The sequence below is a fragment of the Lepidochelys kempii genome, chromosome 9 (genome assembly GCF_965140265.1).
Source record: "Lepidochelys kempii isolate rLepKem1 chromosome 9, rLepKem1.hap2, whole genome shotgun sequence".
In the NCBI taxonomy this organism is placed as follows: domain Eukaryota; kingdom Metazoa; phylum Chordata; order Testudines; family Cheloniidae; genus Lepidochelys; species Lepidochelys kempii.
In genome coordinates this window covers 24,470,264-24,488,516 of record NC_133264.1, presented here as the reverse complement: position 1 = coordinate 24,488,516, position 18,253 = coordinate 24,470,264, and the positions used below count along the sequence as shown (strand labels likewise).

The following is an 18,253-nucleotide window of genomic DNA, read 5'->3' as shown; positions in this document are numbered from 1 at the left end:
TAAGGCTCCCTGAACCACTTACATACCACACAGGCTGCTAGACATGGGTGTAGCAGAATGCAACTTCCATAACTCTGGATCCTCTTGTATTTGAGGGCTTAAACCTAAGTCAGACAGATCTTTGAAGTTATTTGAAGCTTTAAGGTGTTATTTTATGGTTCAAGTAGAGAACTGATTGATAGTGACTCTGGAAGAGTAAAAATGTGATCCAGCTGAACTTGTGTTCTAGTTGGCAAACTGGTAGAGTCACCTTTCAAAGTAACCCTAAGAACTTAAAATCAGAGGACACAACAGCATTTACCTAATTTTATTTTATTTTTCCTGACAGTCCTGATAACACTATACTCAATTTAATGTGAAATGTTTGTGAATAAATACAGTACTTTACTTTAAAAGTATGCAACGAAAACTAGATCATTTTGTAGAACAGACCTTCAGCATGGAAACAATAATTGGATTGTATTTGGGTTTTCAGAGGTTTTGCTTCAGAATAATCAGTTACTCTCCCTTGAATGCATATTTTCATTAAATCATAAATTTTGATGTACTAAACAGTAAGATTTTAGGCTACATGTGGTGAGTTTGAATACTTTTTAATTAAATGTAATCAAATATCAAACTCTTGGCTAATAAATCAGTATTTTGTCTTCCAGTAACCCACTAGAAATGTAATTATGTATTTGCATTTTGGAAACATTTGGTTTTTCCCTCTTGTAAATCAATGACATTTCCATTTTTTTTATAAATGTTTCCCTTATTCCTGAGAAATTCACACTCCTTGATGTCCTTTCCTGAGCAGTGCAGTAGGCCAGCAAGCTTGTTGGTGTGTCACACAGGGGTGATTGAGTGCAGTACGTATGTGTGAGTCAGACTGAAAGAGAGTATATGGGCATTAGGGACTGTGTGAGGCTGTATCTGGGCATAAAATGGGAGTGTCTAGGCATGTATGAGACTGTGGTGTGTAAGTATTTGCAGTACTGCTTAAAGACTAAGGGTGAAATCCTGGCCCCTATTGAAGTTAATGGGAGCTTTGCCATTGACTTTAATGAGGTCACAATTTCAACCCTAGAATTAAGTGTGTGTATGTGGGCATTTGAGACTGTATGAGAACAAATGTATCTGCATGGGGAGTGAGAAGACATGTGTCGGAGAGAGAGAAAAAATGAGTGTGTTAAAAGTGGTGGGGACATATTACATTGAATGTGTGAGAGTGTGAATCTCTGGATGGGTCTGTGTGTATATGAGACAGAGAGAGAAGGAACAGTGCAATGCTTGCTTCTATACAATATGATGAGCCAAAGCCCTTTTTAGTAATATGCATCAGGATGGGAAGAAGGGCACGCTCACAGCGAGGCCTGTGTTTTTTGGTTGCACTTTTTCCCTCCCCTTCTCATCTATGCACTCCCTATCTGTGGCCCCACAAAGTCGTGGGACCTCCTTGTCAACCTCCTCCTAGCCCTGGCCAAAATGTCCAGCTCCAAAACCAGGGAGAGGAGGTTGGCTGACGGGATTTCCTGCGACTGTGGGGCCTATTTCCACTCCTCAGTCCGTTCGCGCATCTGGGCAGAGTTCCTCTGGGCAGCGTCCACTGGCTCCCTTGACACCTTTGAGGAGCAGTGGGCACTGTCCGGGGTTGTCTGCTCGGTGTCCCCGTCAGGTTCCCTTCATTTAGCCCTGTGACCTGACTCCCATTCCTGTTCTATCTTTAGTTGTCCCCCTCAATCCATTCTCCCTGCCCCCTCCAGGGACTGTGCATGTCTGAATGTGTCTCTGAGACTGTGTGTGAGAAGACTGCAAGTCTGTGGTTGAGCTTAATTAGTCTCACTTTAGTTGGTTTCATGCTTTACATGCCTGGGGGCTACCCACAAACACAGAAAGAGGAGGAGTTTGCTGTTGCCGGCCTGAAATTCTCTCCAGGAGTGATCTTGTTTGTGTCAGCCTTGAACAATTAGACAGATTAACTGTCCTGTTTTCCCTTCTGCCCTAGCTTGGCTCTTGTGAGGCTCTGGGAGTTTGAAAGTGATTTGGAAAGAGCAGAGTTCGTGTCGGATGGATGCTGAACTGGAGCCAGCCTGTGTTGTGCAGCAGGCCCACTGTCCAGGGATGAAGTGCCCTCCTTCAGAAGACTTCCCCCCACAGATAGGGCTGTCTGATAAGATTCCACCAGTAAAGCCTTGCTTCAAGAAGAAGCAGCAAGTGCAGAAGAGGCTGGACACAGAAACTCTCAGGGCTTTGCGGCCAATCTTCACCAGTTTGCTGGGAGCTGGGAACCTGGATGGGGTCTTTGTGCACAGGGGCCAAAGTGGAGGTCATAGCAATTTATGTGAACCCGTTGTGAAAAAGGCCCTAGGACTCAGTGCCCCTTGTCCCCAGCCGGGCAGCAATGTGGCTGTGCTGATGCCAGGAGCTTCAGATGTGCAAGGTCAAATCCCAGAGACTCATCCTCCCCCTGGTCACCCTGAGCAGGAGATTCAGTCTGGGGTTCAGGGCTTCCCATCCGAAACCAATCCCGGGACTGCTGTTGATTCCACTAATGAATCATTCCAGCATCACCCCTTTCACTCAGTCTCAAGTGATGCTGCAGCCTGTCCAGTGTGCCCAGACAAGATACTCGAAGGCTACACATCTGGATTATTCCAGGAGAATAGCTGCTTGATGCAGTACAATTTGAACCCAAATGATGAATTCAATGCTGGGCTCTTCCAGGACAAAAGCGAGGAGGCTTCACTTGATCTTGTGTTCGAACTTTTGAACCAGCTGCAATATCACACCCACCAGGAGGATGAGATAGAGATCTGTGTGGATTTTCTGCAGGGCAATTGTATTTATGGCAGTGATTGTCCCAAACATCATACTGTGTTGCCATATCACTGGCAGATCAGGAGGACTGCTACTCAGACCTGGCAAAGTGTGACCAATGACTCTCAGGAGCATCTGGAAAGACTCTACTGCAACCCAGACAATGACAGGATCAAAGTGAAGTACCGGTAGGTAATTGCATTCACTTACTAGCAAAGCCAAGTGCACGCAGCTAAACTGCAATTAAGAAAAATAAAACTCAATGCTGTTTCCCATACGTATGGGGAACAGATTGGTATTTTTTTTCAGATTTTAAAATATGCCCGTATTTGCTGAAATGTATGGTAATATTGCCTGTAGTCTCCCTGTAGTGAGCTAATTGGGTCCTGTGCAGAGTACCATTTTTTGTCATTTATATGCTGAGTGTCAAAGTTCCAACACTAGTAATGTTCCACTCTCCTCCAGAGAAACACCACTACCAATTATTCCTTCCCTTACGAATACACTCTTGTCTTCTCTGTATCTGACTTGTAAGACTGTGAATTTTTCAGGAAAGGGTCTGCCTTTGTCTTTTACAGCATGCAGCACATTGTCAATGCTAGCCCAGTGATAAATAATCAGACCAGGGAACAGCATCTGTTTAAGTGAATTTTAGGTTGGGAGAAAAAGAATGGGATAATCTACTTGTTCAAAATCTGTCTATAATAACAAACTCAGTCCACAGTACTGGAACATCTGAATGCCTCTGCTAATATGATCAAGGTGATACTTATCAGACTTGAATGAAACAGCCACCTGACATGAATGGGGTCATTTCATACTTCTCCTAAGGTCCATAGCCCATTGAAGTCAATAGTGCCCATTGGAGTTATTGGCAATACTCCCTTTTTAGTCAATAGGCACAGACCAAATCTAAGAATTTAATTTTATGCCTGTTTGCAGGCTGAGTAAGACTGACAAACATGGATTTACATCTAGAAGGTTTTCATACCAGAGGGACTAGAAAGTTGAAAAATGAAAGCTTATATTCTATAGTAACTAACGTGGTCAACAGAGAATCTTGGTATGGCTTGTATTGTTCAACATTGGCTCTTCAACTCCTGAATTCAAACTTATCTCTGCATTAGAAACCGCTCACTTCTAGCTATTTAAAGAGGACAACAGGATGACTGAAAGCACTGCTGCATTATTTCGGTCTGAATCACTTATAATGCTCAGTTAATGTGAATCCAGGTTAAACACATACATTCCACGCACATTTTTCATTAGTAATTCCAAGCAACTTTTCAAATTAAACAATTGGTCCTTTCAGTTTAGGAATGGTGTAAATTTCACCAGCATACAATGTTTGGTGATAACTGAGCTATTTGAATGTGAACATTCTTATTCAAAACTTTTAAAAGTGCTATTCTCCAACTTTAGGAATTTCATAGGAATTTCACCTAGGAATATCATACTGCATATTAGAAGTCATAGTTTCCTTTATTGCAGGGGTCTCAAACACGCGGCCCACGGGCCACATGCAGCCCGCGGAGCTATTTGCTGCGGCCCGCAAAGCTCCCCGGGGTGGGGACACCCCCCATTATTTCCTGCGGCCGCCAAGCTCCCCTCCCCCGCCGCCCCCCCAGCACACCTCGTCCCCGCTCCTCTACCTATCTCCAGGTGCTTCCCACTGCCAAACAGCTGTTTGGTGGCACTTAGCGGTTTCCAGGAGGGAGGGAGAGGGGCGGGGAGCCGTGTGCTCAGGGGAGGAGGCGGGGCAGGGGCAGGGATTTGGGGAAGGAGTTGGAATGGGGGCGGGGAAGGGCTGGGGCCAGGGACAGTGGGGGGGCAGTGTCAGTGATGTGGCCCTTCGGGCCAATGTACTAGTCTTCATGCAGCCCTCCTGGTAATTTGAGTTTGAGATCCCTGCTCTATAGATAGTTTATTGTTCTCTGAAAATCAAAGACAAGAGGATAAATATTTTTCAGATTCAGTTCTCACTTTGGTCTAGATCCCACTCCCACTGAAATGAATGGCAAAATTCCTATTTACTTCTGTATTGCAGGATCAGGACACAGGCTGTTAGAAATAAGTGATGGAAAAGATCTATTAGATTATCAAGTCTGTACCCCTGTAAATGCAAGATGTAGGCCAGGTCTACACTAAAAAGTTAAGTTGACCCAACTACATCACTCAGGGGTGTGAAAAATCCACCCCCCTGAGCAGTGTATTAAGCCGACTTAACCCCCAGTGTACACAGTGCTATGTTCACAGAAGAATTCTTCTGTGACCTAACTACTACTACTCAGGGAGCTGGATTTACCTGTGCTGAAGGGAGAACAGTGAGTGCCTACACTAAAATGTTACAGCAGCACAGCTGCGTAGCATTTCAAGTGTAGACACTTCTTGAGTGGAGGACTGAGATATGGAAATGAAACTATACTTGCATGAGTCCTACTGGAAAGTAAGTCTGCTGCATTAAATATTTCCCTCTCATGCCTCAAATGAAGGCCATTGTAGAGAACTCATAAATGCAAAGCTCAAAGTGTTGGAGATATGCTGGAGGAAATCTGTTGCATATTGTAGTTTCTCATATCTTTTCTTATTTTCCTATTGCTATCTTTTGTGCCCTGCCTAAGAAGCCTGCAGTGCCACTTATTCTGATGATAGAGTGCAGAACTACCCTTTTGTCCACATACATAGAATAAACCTTGAGTTTAGTCTCTAGTATCTGCATCTATATAAGTTTTTCACACACACACACTTTGAAGAGTGGCATTCCTTCTTCCTGAATGTTTCAGGGTCAGAAATGTTTCTGTTTCAGTTACAATGCTGAACTTGCCTTTTAGATACCAGAGGCCCAAACCATTGCCCAGTGAAGTCAGTGGGAGTCTTTCCATTGACTTTACTGAGCACTGAATTAGCCTCTAAGGCCCTAGCCTCATCAATTATAACTTCTCACCCTTTTACTGAGAACACCCTGGAAAATAATGCCAGCACCTAGGTAGTTCATAACCTGCATTGAAAATTAAAGCAAGGTAGAGAAAAAGAAATGCAATTATATATTTTAGGGAATAATTTAGAACCCATGAAATGGAATTAAGTCTCAAAAAAAAAAAAGCCTTTTTCCTTAAAAAACCGTAACTTGCAATCAGATAGAATCCACTATATTTTAATTTTACAATGCTGTGGTTTACATTTTTTTTTTCAGCTAGTTTAAATTGTATATAACTGGCTATGAAAATTGCAAATAAATCAGCCAAAAAAAAAAAAAAGAGAGTCTGGAAATAAGAAAAACAGATCTAAGTAACTAAAATCTGAGCTCAGCTAATAACAAAGTTCCTTGTTAAGTTTTCCTTTAAAAAAAAAAAAAATCCCTCACAAATTCCATTGCTATACACATGAGATGGCTAGTCTAAATCAGTGTCAGGAGTGAATAATTAAAAAAAAATTTCAAAACCCCTTCACAGCCACTTTAATCCTCCCACCAATCCTTTTCCGATTGTAAAACTGGCAGAATAGTGCCCTCCCCTTTTACGCTTATGATGCTAATTTCCAGTCTGGTGAGTATTTTGGCATCTTGGTACATGGAGTTTCTGTCTGTCTAAACTAGTCAGAAAGAAATTTGTCAGGATTAGTGTCAAACACATTATGATCTGTTGCCATGAGTAAAGTTAGAGAGGCAGTGTAATCCCGGAAAATCCAGAAGTGCTGGGTCAGAACTGCTCTGAAAGTTCTATAGCCAGCTAGGGACTTGCTGAAGTACAGAGACAGATCTTTGAACATCCAGAATTGGATCAGTTTTAAACAACAGCCTCTCAATGGGTATTGTCCATTTCAGTTTTTGGGGGATAAAAGAGGAGGTAGCATATTGAGAGTATAAATAAGTTTAATACTTTTTAGTTGCTAAACTTCCTCACCAAGCTGCTGATCCTGTAGTCTTTACCTCAGTCTCTCCATTGACTTCAGTGGAGATCTTGGCCTTAGTCAATATTACAGAATCGGGCCCCGGAATAAGGCTTAATGTACCCTAGCAATTTGCAACATCCTTTACCCTTTCTATTAAAAGATTTATGTTGTTGTGGACTCAAGATCTAGCAAATGCTGTACATCCAACTATTTAGTTCCTTGAGGGTTCTACCTTGGAAGATAATTATCAGCATGAGCCTAGACACAGAACTTACTCAGCATTGTGACTTCTAATTTTGTACAATGAATCTGAAAAAGATTTTTTAGGGGTTGAAGTGTAGGAGGAAGCTCTCTCTGACAAACAGTGTCTCTTTATGTCTGAGGCACCTCCTAATCCTTTGGATATGGATTGTTTGGGGTCAATATGAGTCTTCATGGAGTTCACTTGTGGTCACTTCAACCTGACTTTTCCTGTATTCCAAAAGCAATGTTGTGTTTCCTGGCAACAAGTTGCAGATAGCAGCATGTTGAACCTTGCTGAGAGGTTCACAAACAAGCTAGAGCAGCTCATGGTTCACATGGTTACCACATTATTTGGCTAAAGCTATTAATCTCTTGTGGTCAGACTAGCTTTACAGGCCTATCTATGCAGATTGCATAAAACAAGGAAATGTCTGTTCAGCAGTTTGCATGGGCAAGAAAGGCCAAGCAGAAACCAGCCTCACTACTAACCAGCGAGTGGTAGTTGTTTATTTTCCCCTTGTTTTGTACATAGTTTACATGGCATAGTTACTCATTATTACACTCTGTATCCATAATATTTTCATTGTGCAGAGCTTCAAGAAAGTTCATGGTTCTGGGTGTTGGCTCAATGAGGGTTTAAGATCTAAATTAAAATTATTCTTTAGGTATATATTTATATGGATCTTTCTCCTTATCTGTTATGTTACTCCTCTAAATACACATTCAGTTGTTGGACTTTACCCAAGGGAATGCAATCTTAAAATAGGAAATGTAATGCACCTTGTTTAAATAGTTCATTGTAATGAGGATGCCTTAGACCTTCAGTTACTGCAATTTGGCCTCCAACTGAATATATAATTTCATCATAAATGGGATCTCTCTGTTTTTCTCTCTCTTAAATCTTCAATGTGTTTGGAAACAAATATCAACAACTCTAAGGTACTTGGGAATATGAACTTCAGCAGATTCAAAAATTCGGAAGCACTTAGTCGTCTTCCTCATACATGCAAGGAGAAGCCCTAGAGAATGTCCAGATGCAGACTGTGTATTTGAGAGAACAATGCCAACTACCACTTTCTAGCATTAGAGTGCCCAGGCTATGATATTTTAGGATACTCTTCAGTAAGGGGTAATATTTGCAGAGTTAAGCTGGGGTTTTTTCAGTGCTGTATAAATTATGCATCTATTTCTGCAGAAAATAGGAAAAGTTCAAAGGCATTATATTAATCATCTTTTCAAAACTAAATTTATCATTATAAAACCATCATGTAATATTTAGCCAACAAGATCCATCATTTGACTGAACATCCCAGCCCCTCTGTTTGGAAAGGAGACATCCTTGCATGTAATGGAATTTCTAGCCATCCATTCCATTGTACTTTTTTCTTCTTACGTTGCATGATACTGTTAAACAAGAACAGCTCTTGGTTCTTTTCATTTGTTCATGTGGAGAAAAGCACCCTAAAACTGGACAAATATAAATTAACATGCCCCTGACACTTTTTTAAAATGTCATTAGGGTATTTCCATATACTTCTAAAGTCCTTTATAGCCAAATAGAAGCCTTTTTACCCCCTCAGGAACTTCTGACTTCATACCATTTGTTTGGATTGTTAAATTAAGCAAGTTATCTCTCTGATCAGCACAGCTGTTGCAATGTATGAGATAACTCATTATATGTTATTGATAATACCAGGGATGAGAGAACAGCTGAAATTTACTGTGTCTTGCCACTTCTTGATATTTCTTGATTATACACAGCTGAATGGATTTGAATTTATTTTTTAAAAATTCTTTGCTATAAAAAAAGCCTGAGAGAGACACTAAGCAAGAAGTGTGTGAAGTGATTTTTAAAATGTGCCTTGTGCTTTATGATAATGCAGTCCAATGAATTCTTATTTTCCCTTTGTTATATTACCATTTACGTATGAAATAAAGCTAATTGGCTTCTAGCTATAAAAATCTGGAGATGTTATAAGGCCTATGTAGAGCTGTCATAGGAATCAGCAGCAATCACTCATTTATTCCCTTTCTCCTTTTGCATCAATAAGCAGATTCGAATTTTGAAAGCAGCTGTCACCTGGCTTCTGGTTTAGGTCAGTCTGTTCCTTGTGTACTTATGGTAATAAAACAATCCTTTCTAAAAGCAAAGATTTATAAGTGTTAAATCAGGTTGCTTGGAAGAATTGTTTATAGGTAATCCAGCGGTCACAATATTGTGTAATTGCCAACCAGTGCAGTTCATTAAGGATGAATAGCAGAAAAGACCACTATGGTCTTTTTTAAGACACTATTTTATAAAGACTACATCCATAGTGGTCAGAAAAGAATTCACTAAAATAGTTTTAGTTGGGGCCTTCATCCTGAAGTCCTCTTTAACTTACACCAAGTAATTATTGAAATCAGTAGGAGTTTGATATGAATATGAACTGTACAAGCAGACCCTTGCAGCCAAATTTAAAAAAATGGCCTGTGATTTTGGGTATCTCAGTTGAATGCCCAACTTGAGATGGTAAGTTCGCCACCCAAAAACTAAGGCCCCCAGAGTCAGTGGCCTCTTTTGAAAATGTTATTGATTTGTAACTGATCATCAAATACTAATGCACTTGGTACAATTTTTGAAAATTCTATCCATTATCACTTTTAAAAATGAATGTATGACTCTTGAAGCAGTTTTAAAGCCTTGGGGACTAAAGTTCCCTATCCACAGAGCAGCTTTCCCAGTGTCATCCTTCTAATATGCCTCTGTATTGTTTTAGAGAGTTCATATTTAGTAGAGCTGGTTGAAAGCTTTTAGATGGAACAGTTTTCTGTCTGAAAATGCATTTTCATTGAAATTACAACATTTTTTTTGGAAATATTTTGTCTAACTGAATCATTTTGAATTTCTTGTTTTATTTCAATTTTGTAATTTTGATTCATTTTGTTTTGACTTTTATATTTTAATGGTGCATTTATTATATATATGAAATATTATTTTGAAACCAAAAGATTCAAGCATGTTATTAAAGCAAAACATTTCAGTGTTCCTGAATCAAAAAATTTTCAGAATTTTCATTTCATGGAAAGTTTTGAAATAATTTCTTTGAAATGTTGGAATTTCCTATGGAATGGAAATTCCATTTTTCCAACAAGTCCTAATATTTATCAGTGACAGTTGAATTTTCCCCTTGCCTGGTCAATCCTTGGACACTCTGAGACTATCAACCTGAATACCTACGGTGGTGGTACTTTACCTTATATTGACACCTTTAAACTGCAACCAGTGAGCAGAAACTCCACTACCAAATGACGATTTATACTCTACCACCTGGGACTGTATGGGACTGCATTGCTCTGATACCACTAACCTAAGTTTGTATAGAGCACCTGACAACTTTCAGAACTTTGGTTCTACTGAACTGTGTTAGATTCAAACTGGTAATGTAGAAGTGAGTTACTAGTCCTTGAAGGAAGTCCCCCACATTCCCAGCATTTGATTTTTTTCATTGGCTTATTAGCAGAGAAATGAAAAAACACCTAATATGTTATAAATCTTGTATTGCTGTGGTTTCTTTTTAATGCCTCTGAATAATACCTATTTGGGTGGCCAAAAAAAAAAAAAAAAAAGGCAGCAGAATGTAGAGAAGATTAGAATACTATTGATCATTCCCCTTTCAGTGACACATCCATAATTACAATAGATTCATTTAAGTCCACAGTATAAACTATGAGGCCATCATCCCATATGATTATAAAATAATTCATGTGATATTTTCCTTGCTTGCTTAGAGCTATAAAAAATTGTGAGAAACTTCTAGGGAAGAATACCGGCATATATAATGGATGGGAAAGTGCATCTGATGACCTTTGACCCAGTTGTTAAGATTATTTATTCATTATTTTTTCCGTATTCTTATTTGACATTTTTTATAAGAGGTTCACAGACTTCATTTGGTTCAGATACACAAGCCTGAGTTTGAATTTTATGATTCATCAGCTTTCAGTAGAGAATCTGAACAATCAAAAATTAATTGGTTTACATTAGCGTATTCCTGGGAGGTGCAAAGAAAAAAATCTGGTAGTTTATTAGGCTGGATAGTACTTTAAGATTATAGCAACACACATACATTAGAACTAAAGTCACCCCATCAGTACAAAGATGCAATCTTATCAAAGTCAATAGGGTTGTACTAGTACCTTGGTGGGCAGAATTTAGCCCATTCTATACAAAATAATAATATGGGTTTTATATTTATTGGATTTCCAAATGAACAGGTCATAGATCTAAGGCTGATTGCTTTGGTGAAACCTTGCTTATTTTGTCAACGTATATAGTTACTGTTGCTAGGGTACAAAGAGTCAGGCAAAGGGGGTGTTAATGAAGGGTTCTGTTTTCTAACAGCAAGTAAGGGAGAATTTGTCTCCTTGATTATACTTAACTGCTATATTCTGTTTATCTACTGGGAACACCCCACTTGACCAATGATGATGAATCAAAGCATAGTCATCACAAAGAGTGGATCAAACATGAGACCAAAGATGTTGGGGACAAGGTGCCCTTTTATTTGACAGAAACCCATAATTCAGAAGTGCTCTGATGAATGTGTTTCTGTACTCGGGGGGAAAAAAAGAGCAGTGTAATAAACTCCACCTCTTTTGAGGTAAGTAGACATACAGGGCCAGATTCCGCTCTCAGTACCTTCATTGACTTAAAAAGAAAAGGAGTACTTGTGGCACCTTAGAGACTAACAAATTTATTTGAGCATAAGCTTTCGTGAGCTACAGCTCACTTCATCAGATACATTCAGTGGAAAATACAGTGGGGAGATATATATACACAGAGAACATGAAACAATGGGTGTTACCATACACACTGTAACAAGAGTGATCAGGTAAGGTGAGCTATTACCAGCAGGAGAGCGGGGCGGGGGAAACCTTTTGTAGTGATGATCAAGGTGGGCCATTTCCAGCAGTTGACAAGAACGTCTGGGGGGGGATAATCATTGGGAAATAGTTTTACTTTGTGTAATGACCCATCCACTCCCAGTCTTTATTCAAGCCTAAGTTAATTGTATCCAGTTTGCAAATTAATTCCAATTCAGCAGTCTCTCCTTGGAGTCTGTTTTTGAAGTTTTTTTTGTTGAAGAATTGCCACTTTTAGGTCTGTAATTGAGTGACCAAAGAGATTGAAGTGTTCTCCGACTGGTTTTTGAATGTTATAATTCTTGACGTCTGATTTGTGTCCATTTATTCTTTTACGTAGAGACTGTCCAGTTTGACCAGTGTACATGGCAGAGGGGCATTGCTGGCACATGATGGCATATATCACATTGGTAGATGCGCAGGTGAACGAGCCTCTGATACTGTGGCTGATGTGATTAGGCCCTATGATGGTGTGTCCTGAATAGATATGTGGACACAGTTGGCAACGGGCTTTGTTGCAAGGATAGGTTCCTGGGTTAGTGGTTCTGTTGTGTGGTTGCTGGTGAGTATTTGCTTCACGTTGGGGGGGCTGTCTGTAAGCAAGGACTGGCCTGTCTCCCAAGATCTGTGAGAGTGATGGGTCGTCCTTCAGGATAGGTTGTAGATCCTTGATGATGCGTTGGAGAGGTTTTAGTTGGGGGCTGAAGGTGACGGCTAGTGGAGTTCTGTTATTTTCTTTGTTGGGCCTGTCCTGTAATAGGTAACTTCTGGGTACTCTTCTGGCTTTGTCAGTCTGTTTCTTCACTTCCTTCTTGGTAGCCTATGTGGGAGCAGAATCAGACCTGTTGTTCCAGATTTTCAAAAGGTTGATATAACAGGTTGATATTAAGGTTGATCACCCTTGAACGTGAAGGGTTCTTGCATGTGCATTTATACTATTTGTGCACATGTGAGGTTTTCTGGGTTGAACAGGTAGGTGTGCATTCCTGAAGATACACCCATTGCATTGACCTTTAAAAACTGGCCCACATTAGTGTTTATTCATGAATAAACTTTGCATTTATTGAGCGCTTTTTCATCTGAGGATCTACAAGTATTTGAAAAAAATATTAATCTTTAAATGTTTTGAGTAAAAATATTCAACCAGATTCCTTGGTTCATTTGGCCTGCTTTTTTTCCATTCTGGTGATACAAAGCAGCCATGAGCCCAGCCTACCGGTCAATTACTCTTGGTTTCTGGCTGATTTGTGTCACCAGAGTGGTGCAAAGCAACCAGAATATTCCAGTGAATCTGGCCCATAAACTCTACAGACCATATCCTCAGCTGATGTAAATGGAGCTATACCAGTTTACACCAGCTGAGGATTTAAATATAAATCTTCAAATGCAAGTAGAAGGGACAACTGGGAATTGCGCTCTGAAAACCAGTACATCCAGTAATGTTTGGAAGATATTTGCATAAGTCTGACATCAGTAGTGTCATTAGGAGCTACAGTCTCATCTGAGTTACACATGTGTAAATCTGGAGCAAGCCCATTGTAGTTATTGCACATTTACGTCAGTGCAACAATAAACTTTGGCCTTTTACTTCCCTACTTTATGAAGGAATTAAAAAAAAAAAATTTCAGCTGATGAATGTTTCCAAAGTTTGTGGAAAGTAGTAATGCTGATTTACAGTCAGAAAGTAAAAGTTTTGCATCATTGTTGATGAAGGAGGTTAAGATTTAGGGGTGAATTTTTCTTGCTGTGACGTGTTTTCTTTCTGAATCTTATTTACTGTATATGATCTGCATGGCTTATAGTCATAGTCATAGCTGAGAGAAGCTATGTGACGTGGTGAGAGGACAGATTAAGCAAAGTACTCACCAAATAATTTCCTGCCCTGCTTGTCACCTACCCTCTTTCATTTTTTAGTTTAAGAATGTTTGAAATAAAGATAAGACCACGAGTGGACATCATGTCTACCATCTTTAGTGTTAGCAATTGCCTTCATGCAAGATATTGCAGCTGTGGGGGATGCTGTTCATTCTTCTGATAGGGAGCACCCAAAATCCAATCACATGCTCTATTGCTACACTACCAAGACGATGAGAAAAATTCCTTTAAGACTCATTGCAACTAATTGGCTTGATATTTCACAACATTTTGCTAAATGAGACAATGTGTTGCAATGACTTTTTTTTTTTTTATTTGGGGGTGGGAAATACCTAAAAGGGTTTTTGCCTTTTAAAGGAGGGAATAATGGCTCTGATGGTCAGACCAAAGGACTTAGGAGTCAGGATTCCATGCTCTGTTCTTGACCAGGATCACACAGGATTTCAATGGCAGAGTCAAGTCTCATAACTTCTCTAGCTCACCATTTGCAGAATAAGGGGGATAATAATACTTAACTGTTACTTCCTGTGGGAGTTTTAATTACTCACTTTTGGATATAACTTTCAGATCCTGTGAGCTGATACTGTATAAGTATTTCAGTAAAAGAGGCTTGATTTTCAGAAGAGCTAAGCACCTACAACTTAGCAGAGAACACCATTGAAAATCATGCTGAACTTGCCATATATGTATTCAGGAGCCTAACTTTGGGCACTCGGGTTTGAAAATTGACCTTAAATTTTTTTAAAAAAAATTTGGTAGATGATCGAAGTATTGCAAAATTAAAAACTTGCAATATCCCATTCAATCTCCCCCTCTCCCTTTGCCAAATCCAAACCTGGTGTAACTGGGAGCAACTCTGAAGAGTTTTTGGAGTTACACTTGTTTACAACAGTTTTGAATTTTGCCCTTTCTTTTAGTTAATTTGGCACTACAATTCATGAGGTTCTGTCCTGCTCTCATTAATGTTAATAGGAAAACTCACTCTGCTTCTCATCTAATCTACATATTTAAGGCCTGGTTCAAAGTCTACAGAAGTCATTGGAAAGTCTCCCATTGACCTCAGTGGGTTTTGGATCAGGTACTTATAGAGCATGACTCACTGTGGTATCTGGGCCAATATCCATTTCAATAGGAGCAGAGTTGGATCCATGTCTTCCAGGATCTGAGGCTGTGATGTTTAAAACGACTAGCAACCATACTAAAATAATTTCCTTTGGGTGAAATTCAGCATTATACAGCGCAGCTTAAGTAGTTCATAAGCTTTGTGCTTGCCATCTCCACAGGGCTGGATTTCGCCTTATAACTTTGCACAACTATTTACTTTGAATAAGAGAAGATAGCACTTACTTTAAAAATTGGCAGGGCTACCCAGGAGGTGTGAATACCTAACAAGTATTCTTGTGACTTGTATTTGACTGAATTTGATTTAACCAAGCTTGTAAATTTTAGCACGAAAGGACTTCATATCTATTTGGAGACCCAGTTGATCTGTTGTTCTCTTGAATAGCTTTTAGACTTTTGCTATTTCAGGGAGGAGCAGGGTTTAGTCAGAGAGGAAATCAACAGTTACATACTTTTAGATAGTGTTTAGCTCTTAATCTTGCTTCATATCACAGCTGGTCTGATGGGAACTGAGTTTCATTTCCTCTGCAGACCTTTGTTGATCAGTGCACCTTTTTTTTCTGTTGTCTAATGTATGTGGTAAGTTTCATGACATGTATCTGAACTTAGGAGCAGAGTTTAAAACCCACATACCTTTTCACGTTACTTCCGATTCAAAAAAAATCTTTTTCTCTTAAACTTCTGTTGGCACATAGTATATACGATAGAATCGCCTGGATAGTCCGTAGGTCGTTCAACTCATTAAACTTAAGTTCATCAGGAGAATTAGAGGGCCATATTCCTTGAACAGAACAACATGTGATTTTAATTTGCTGTTAGTAGGTGCATAAGAAGCTTGCTTTAAAGGATACAAAATAGATATCAGATGGCTTCGTTGCCATTCTCTATGGATTGGGTGCAGGGTAACAGTTATCCAAATTCCGTTCTGCATTGCACTGGGGCAACTTCATTGAAATCAGTGGAGTCTCATGGTCTAACTGAATACAGAATTTGGCCCTCCTTGTGTGTATGCAATATATATACTCAAGCGATGTTCACTAAAGAGAGTACGGAATATTTACTCTCATAATGTAAATAAAATTCCATTAAACAGCCCAGTTTTTTATAAAGAAGAAGCACGATCTAGTTAGTGGTTAAAGTATAGGATGGGTTATTAAGAGGTCTCTACTCCTTTCATCCTGAGGGAATTCTGCACCACTGCGCATGCGGAATTTGCACAGAAATTAATGTTTTTTGCACAGAATTTTCTTTCCCTTCCCAGAAATGGGCTGCAGAGTTGCTGGCTGCCATTAGAGGCTGCTGGACCCAGCAGAGCACAGCTCAGCTCACAAGTAGAAGACACTGCTAGAGGGAGGGGGAGGGAGCTTGAGGGTTCCTGGCAGCTGCAGATCCCGGCATGCCCTGAAGGAAGGAGGCAACATGCAGGAATCTCCACACAAGCCCGGCCCAGCATCAGGTTGTTTCTCCCTCTGGATCCCTGGGCTCTGGGGGTTAGGGGGTGTGGGTGTCGTGGGGGGGTTGTGCGGCTGGGAGGCGGGGGAAGTGTTGCGAGCATTTGCCTGGGGAGGACAACTGGGGACTTACAGTGGGAGGGAGTGTGAGTGTCTGGGCTAGGGGGCGCTCTGAGGGCTAGGGGGAAGGGGTGAATGTGAGTGTCTGGCTTGGGGAGGGTCCCGCAGCTGGCTCTGGTGGGGAGGAGTGTGGGTGTCTGGGGTGGAGGGCGCCTTGCAGCTGGGCTTTGGGTGGAGGAGGTGAGAGTGTCTGTTCCCCCTGCTGTGCTCTGGGGGGAGGGGGGCAGAGAAACAGGAACTGAGTTGTGGTAGGGGTTTCTTTAACTCTCTACTCCTGGAACATTTTTTTTTTTCTCTGTATTGTTACAGGCATAGTTGCTGATACGTATTTTGAAATAAATTTACCAAAATAATTGAAACTGGTGTGATTATATAGTGCTGTTTTGACAAATAAAATATGCAGAATTTTGCTGAATTTTAAAATATTGTGTCCAGAATTTTTAATTTTTTTGGCACAGAATTCCCCCAAGAGTAATTCCTAGCTCTACAAGTGATTTGCTGAGCTAGTTTGGACAAGTCACAGCTTCTCCATGTTTCAATTTCTCTGGATGTAAAATGGGGATGAGAATATCTACCTACCTTATACGGTTGCTGTGAGGCACAATTTGTTAATGTTTGTAAAGTGCAGTAACCGTCTCAGTTGGAAGGTGCTACAGAAATACCAAGTATTGTTTTATTATTGGTTACATGTTGTACAGCTAAATATGCAGTGGGAGTAGCTCTTGACCCAGCAGAGGGTTTGAATGAATTTCCTGCTTTCCCAAATCTGTACCGAACTCTTGTGTCCACATTTCCTTTCCTGTTATTCCTGCTAGTGCCATTTCCAGATAAAAACTGAATAATATAACTTTACCAACATTGATGGGGGTGATCCTTTGATCTCATCACCAGCAGTACCCTCCCTCATAATACAACATATCCAGAAATGTTACTGGAACATGGAGGACTCTATTGCATGGAGTTAATCATTTGGAGGAAAACTCAAGGAGGGGTTGAGAGGGCACACACTTTATCCCTTCCCCACTAGGATGGGTTTTAATTCCCAATCCAAACATAGTCCATTATACATTATGTAGGACCAGCCTCATTTTATATCCACATTTATCTGTCCCACACTTACCTGCTGCAATCTCACATTGTTAATTATTTACATCAGAAATATTGAATCATAATACTGAGCTTAAACATGAAGTTATTTCGGCTAGGGAATGGATCCCATATAATGTTAAACTTCTGGCGCTCTTACTTTTCCTAAGTCCCTGATTTTAGTCTTTGTCTCACATTTAGGCCTTGCACAGTTGAGAGATACATTGTCATATTTAGTTTCATCACCAGTATCTGAGAGCTAACCCAGGAATGTAATCATGCAATCACCTGCTGTATCAATCACAACTAATTTTGTTTCTGGGCTTTGCATTACATATGCTCGAAATAGGTCTTTTTTTGAGGCACAGAAGGAAATGTTTTAAATGAAGCACTGTTAACAGACAAATAACTTTGTGGACATTTGTTCAGGTTGCAATGCATGAGTACCAGCAAATGTTACAATTGAAAAGGTTTAAGCATTTTAAAATAATGGAAACATTTATAGAAAGGTAGGTAAATATTCAAAGCCATCCACAGAACTTAAATAAGAGGACCTGTGTTAAATAATATCTTGCCTGTTCTAAACATTTTCATTCCTAGATTTTAAATGTATGTCAATTATGAAGTTTTACAGGCAAGGTTTAGAGGGACCTCAAAAAAGTCAAACATTTTGGGATATTCAAAGATGTCTAGGTGACCTGGGCCCCCAGCTCCCACCAAAATTATTGGGAAGTGGGCATCTCAATGTCCAACTCCAGTTT

General features: G+C 40.0%; 1 protein-coding gene across 3 annotated transcripts in view; it reads left to right on the top strand.

The window, feature by feature from the left end:
• TIPARP (TCDD inducible poly(ADP-ribose) polymerase) overlaps positions 1 to 18,253 on the top strand; it is a 61,788-nt gene that overhangs the window by 26,034 nt on the left and 17,501 nt on the right. For all 3 annotated transcript variants that reach the window (XM_073359608.1, XM_073359607.1, XM_073359606.1), the window contains exon 2: positions 1,988 to 2,987. In XM_073359608.1, coding sequence (XP_073215709.1) covers positions 2,050 to 2,987 — 938 coding nt within the window. In that variant the 5' untranslated portion in view covers positions 1,988 to 2,049. The remainder of the gene's footprint in view (positions 1 to 1,987; positions 2,988 to 18,253) is intronic.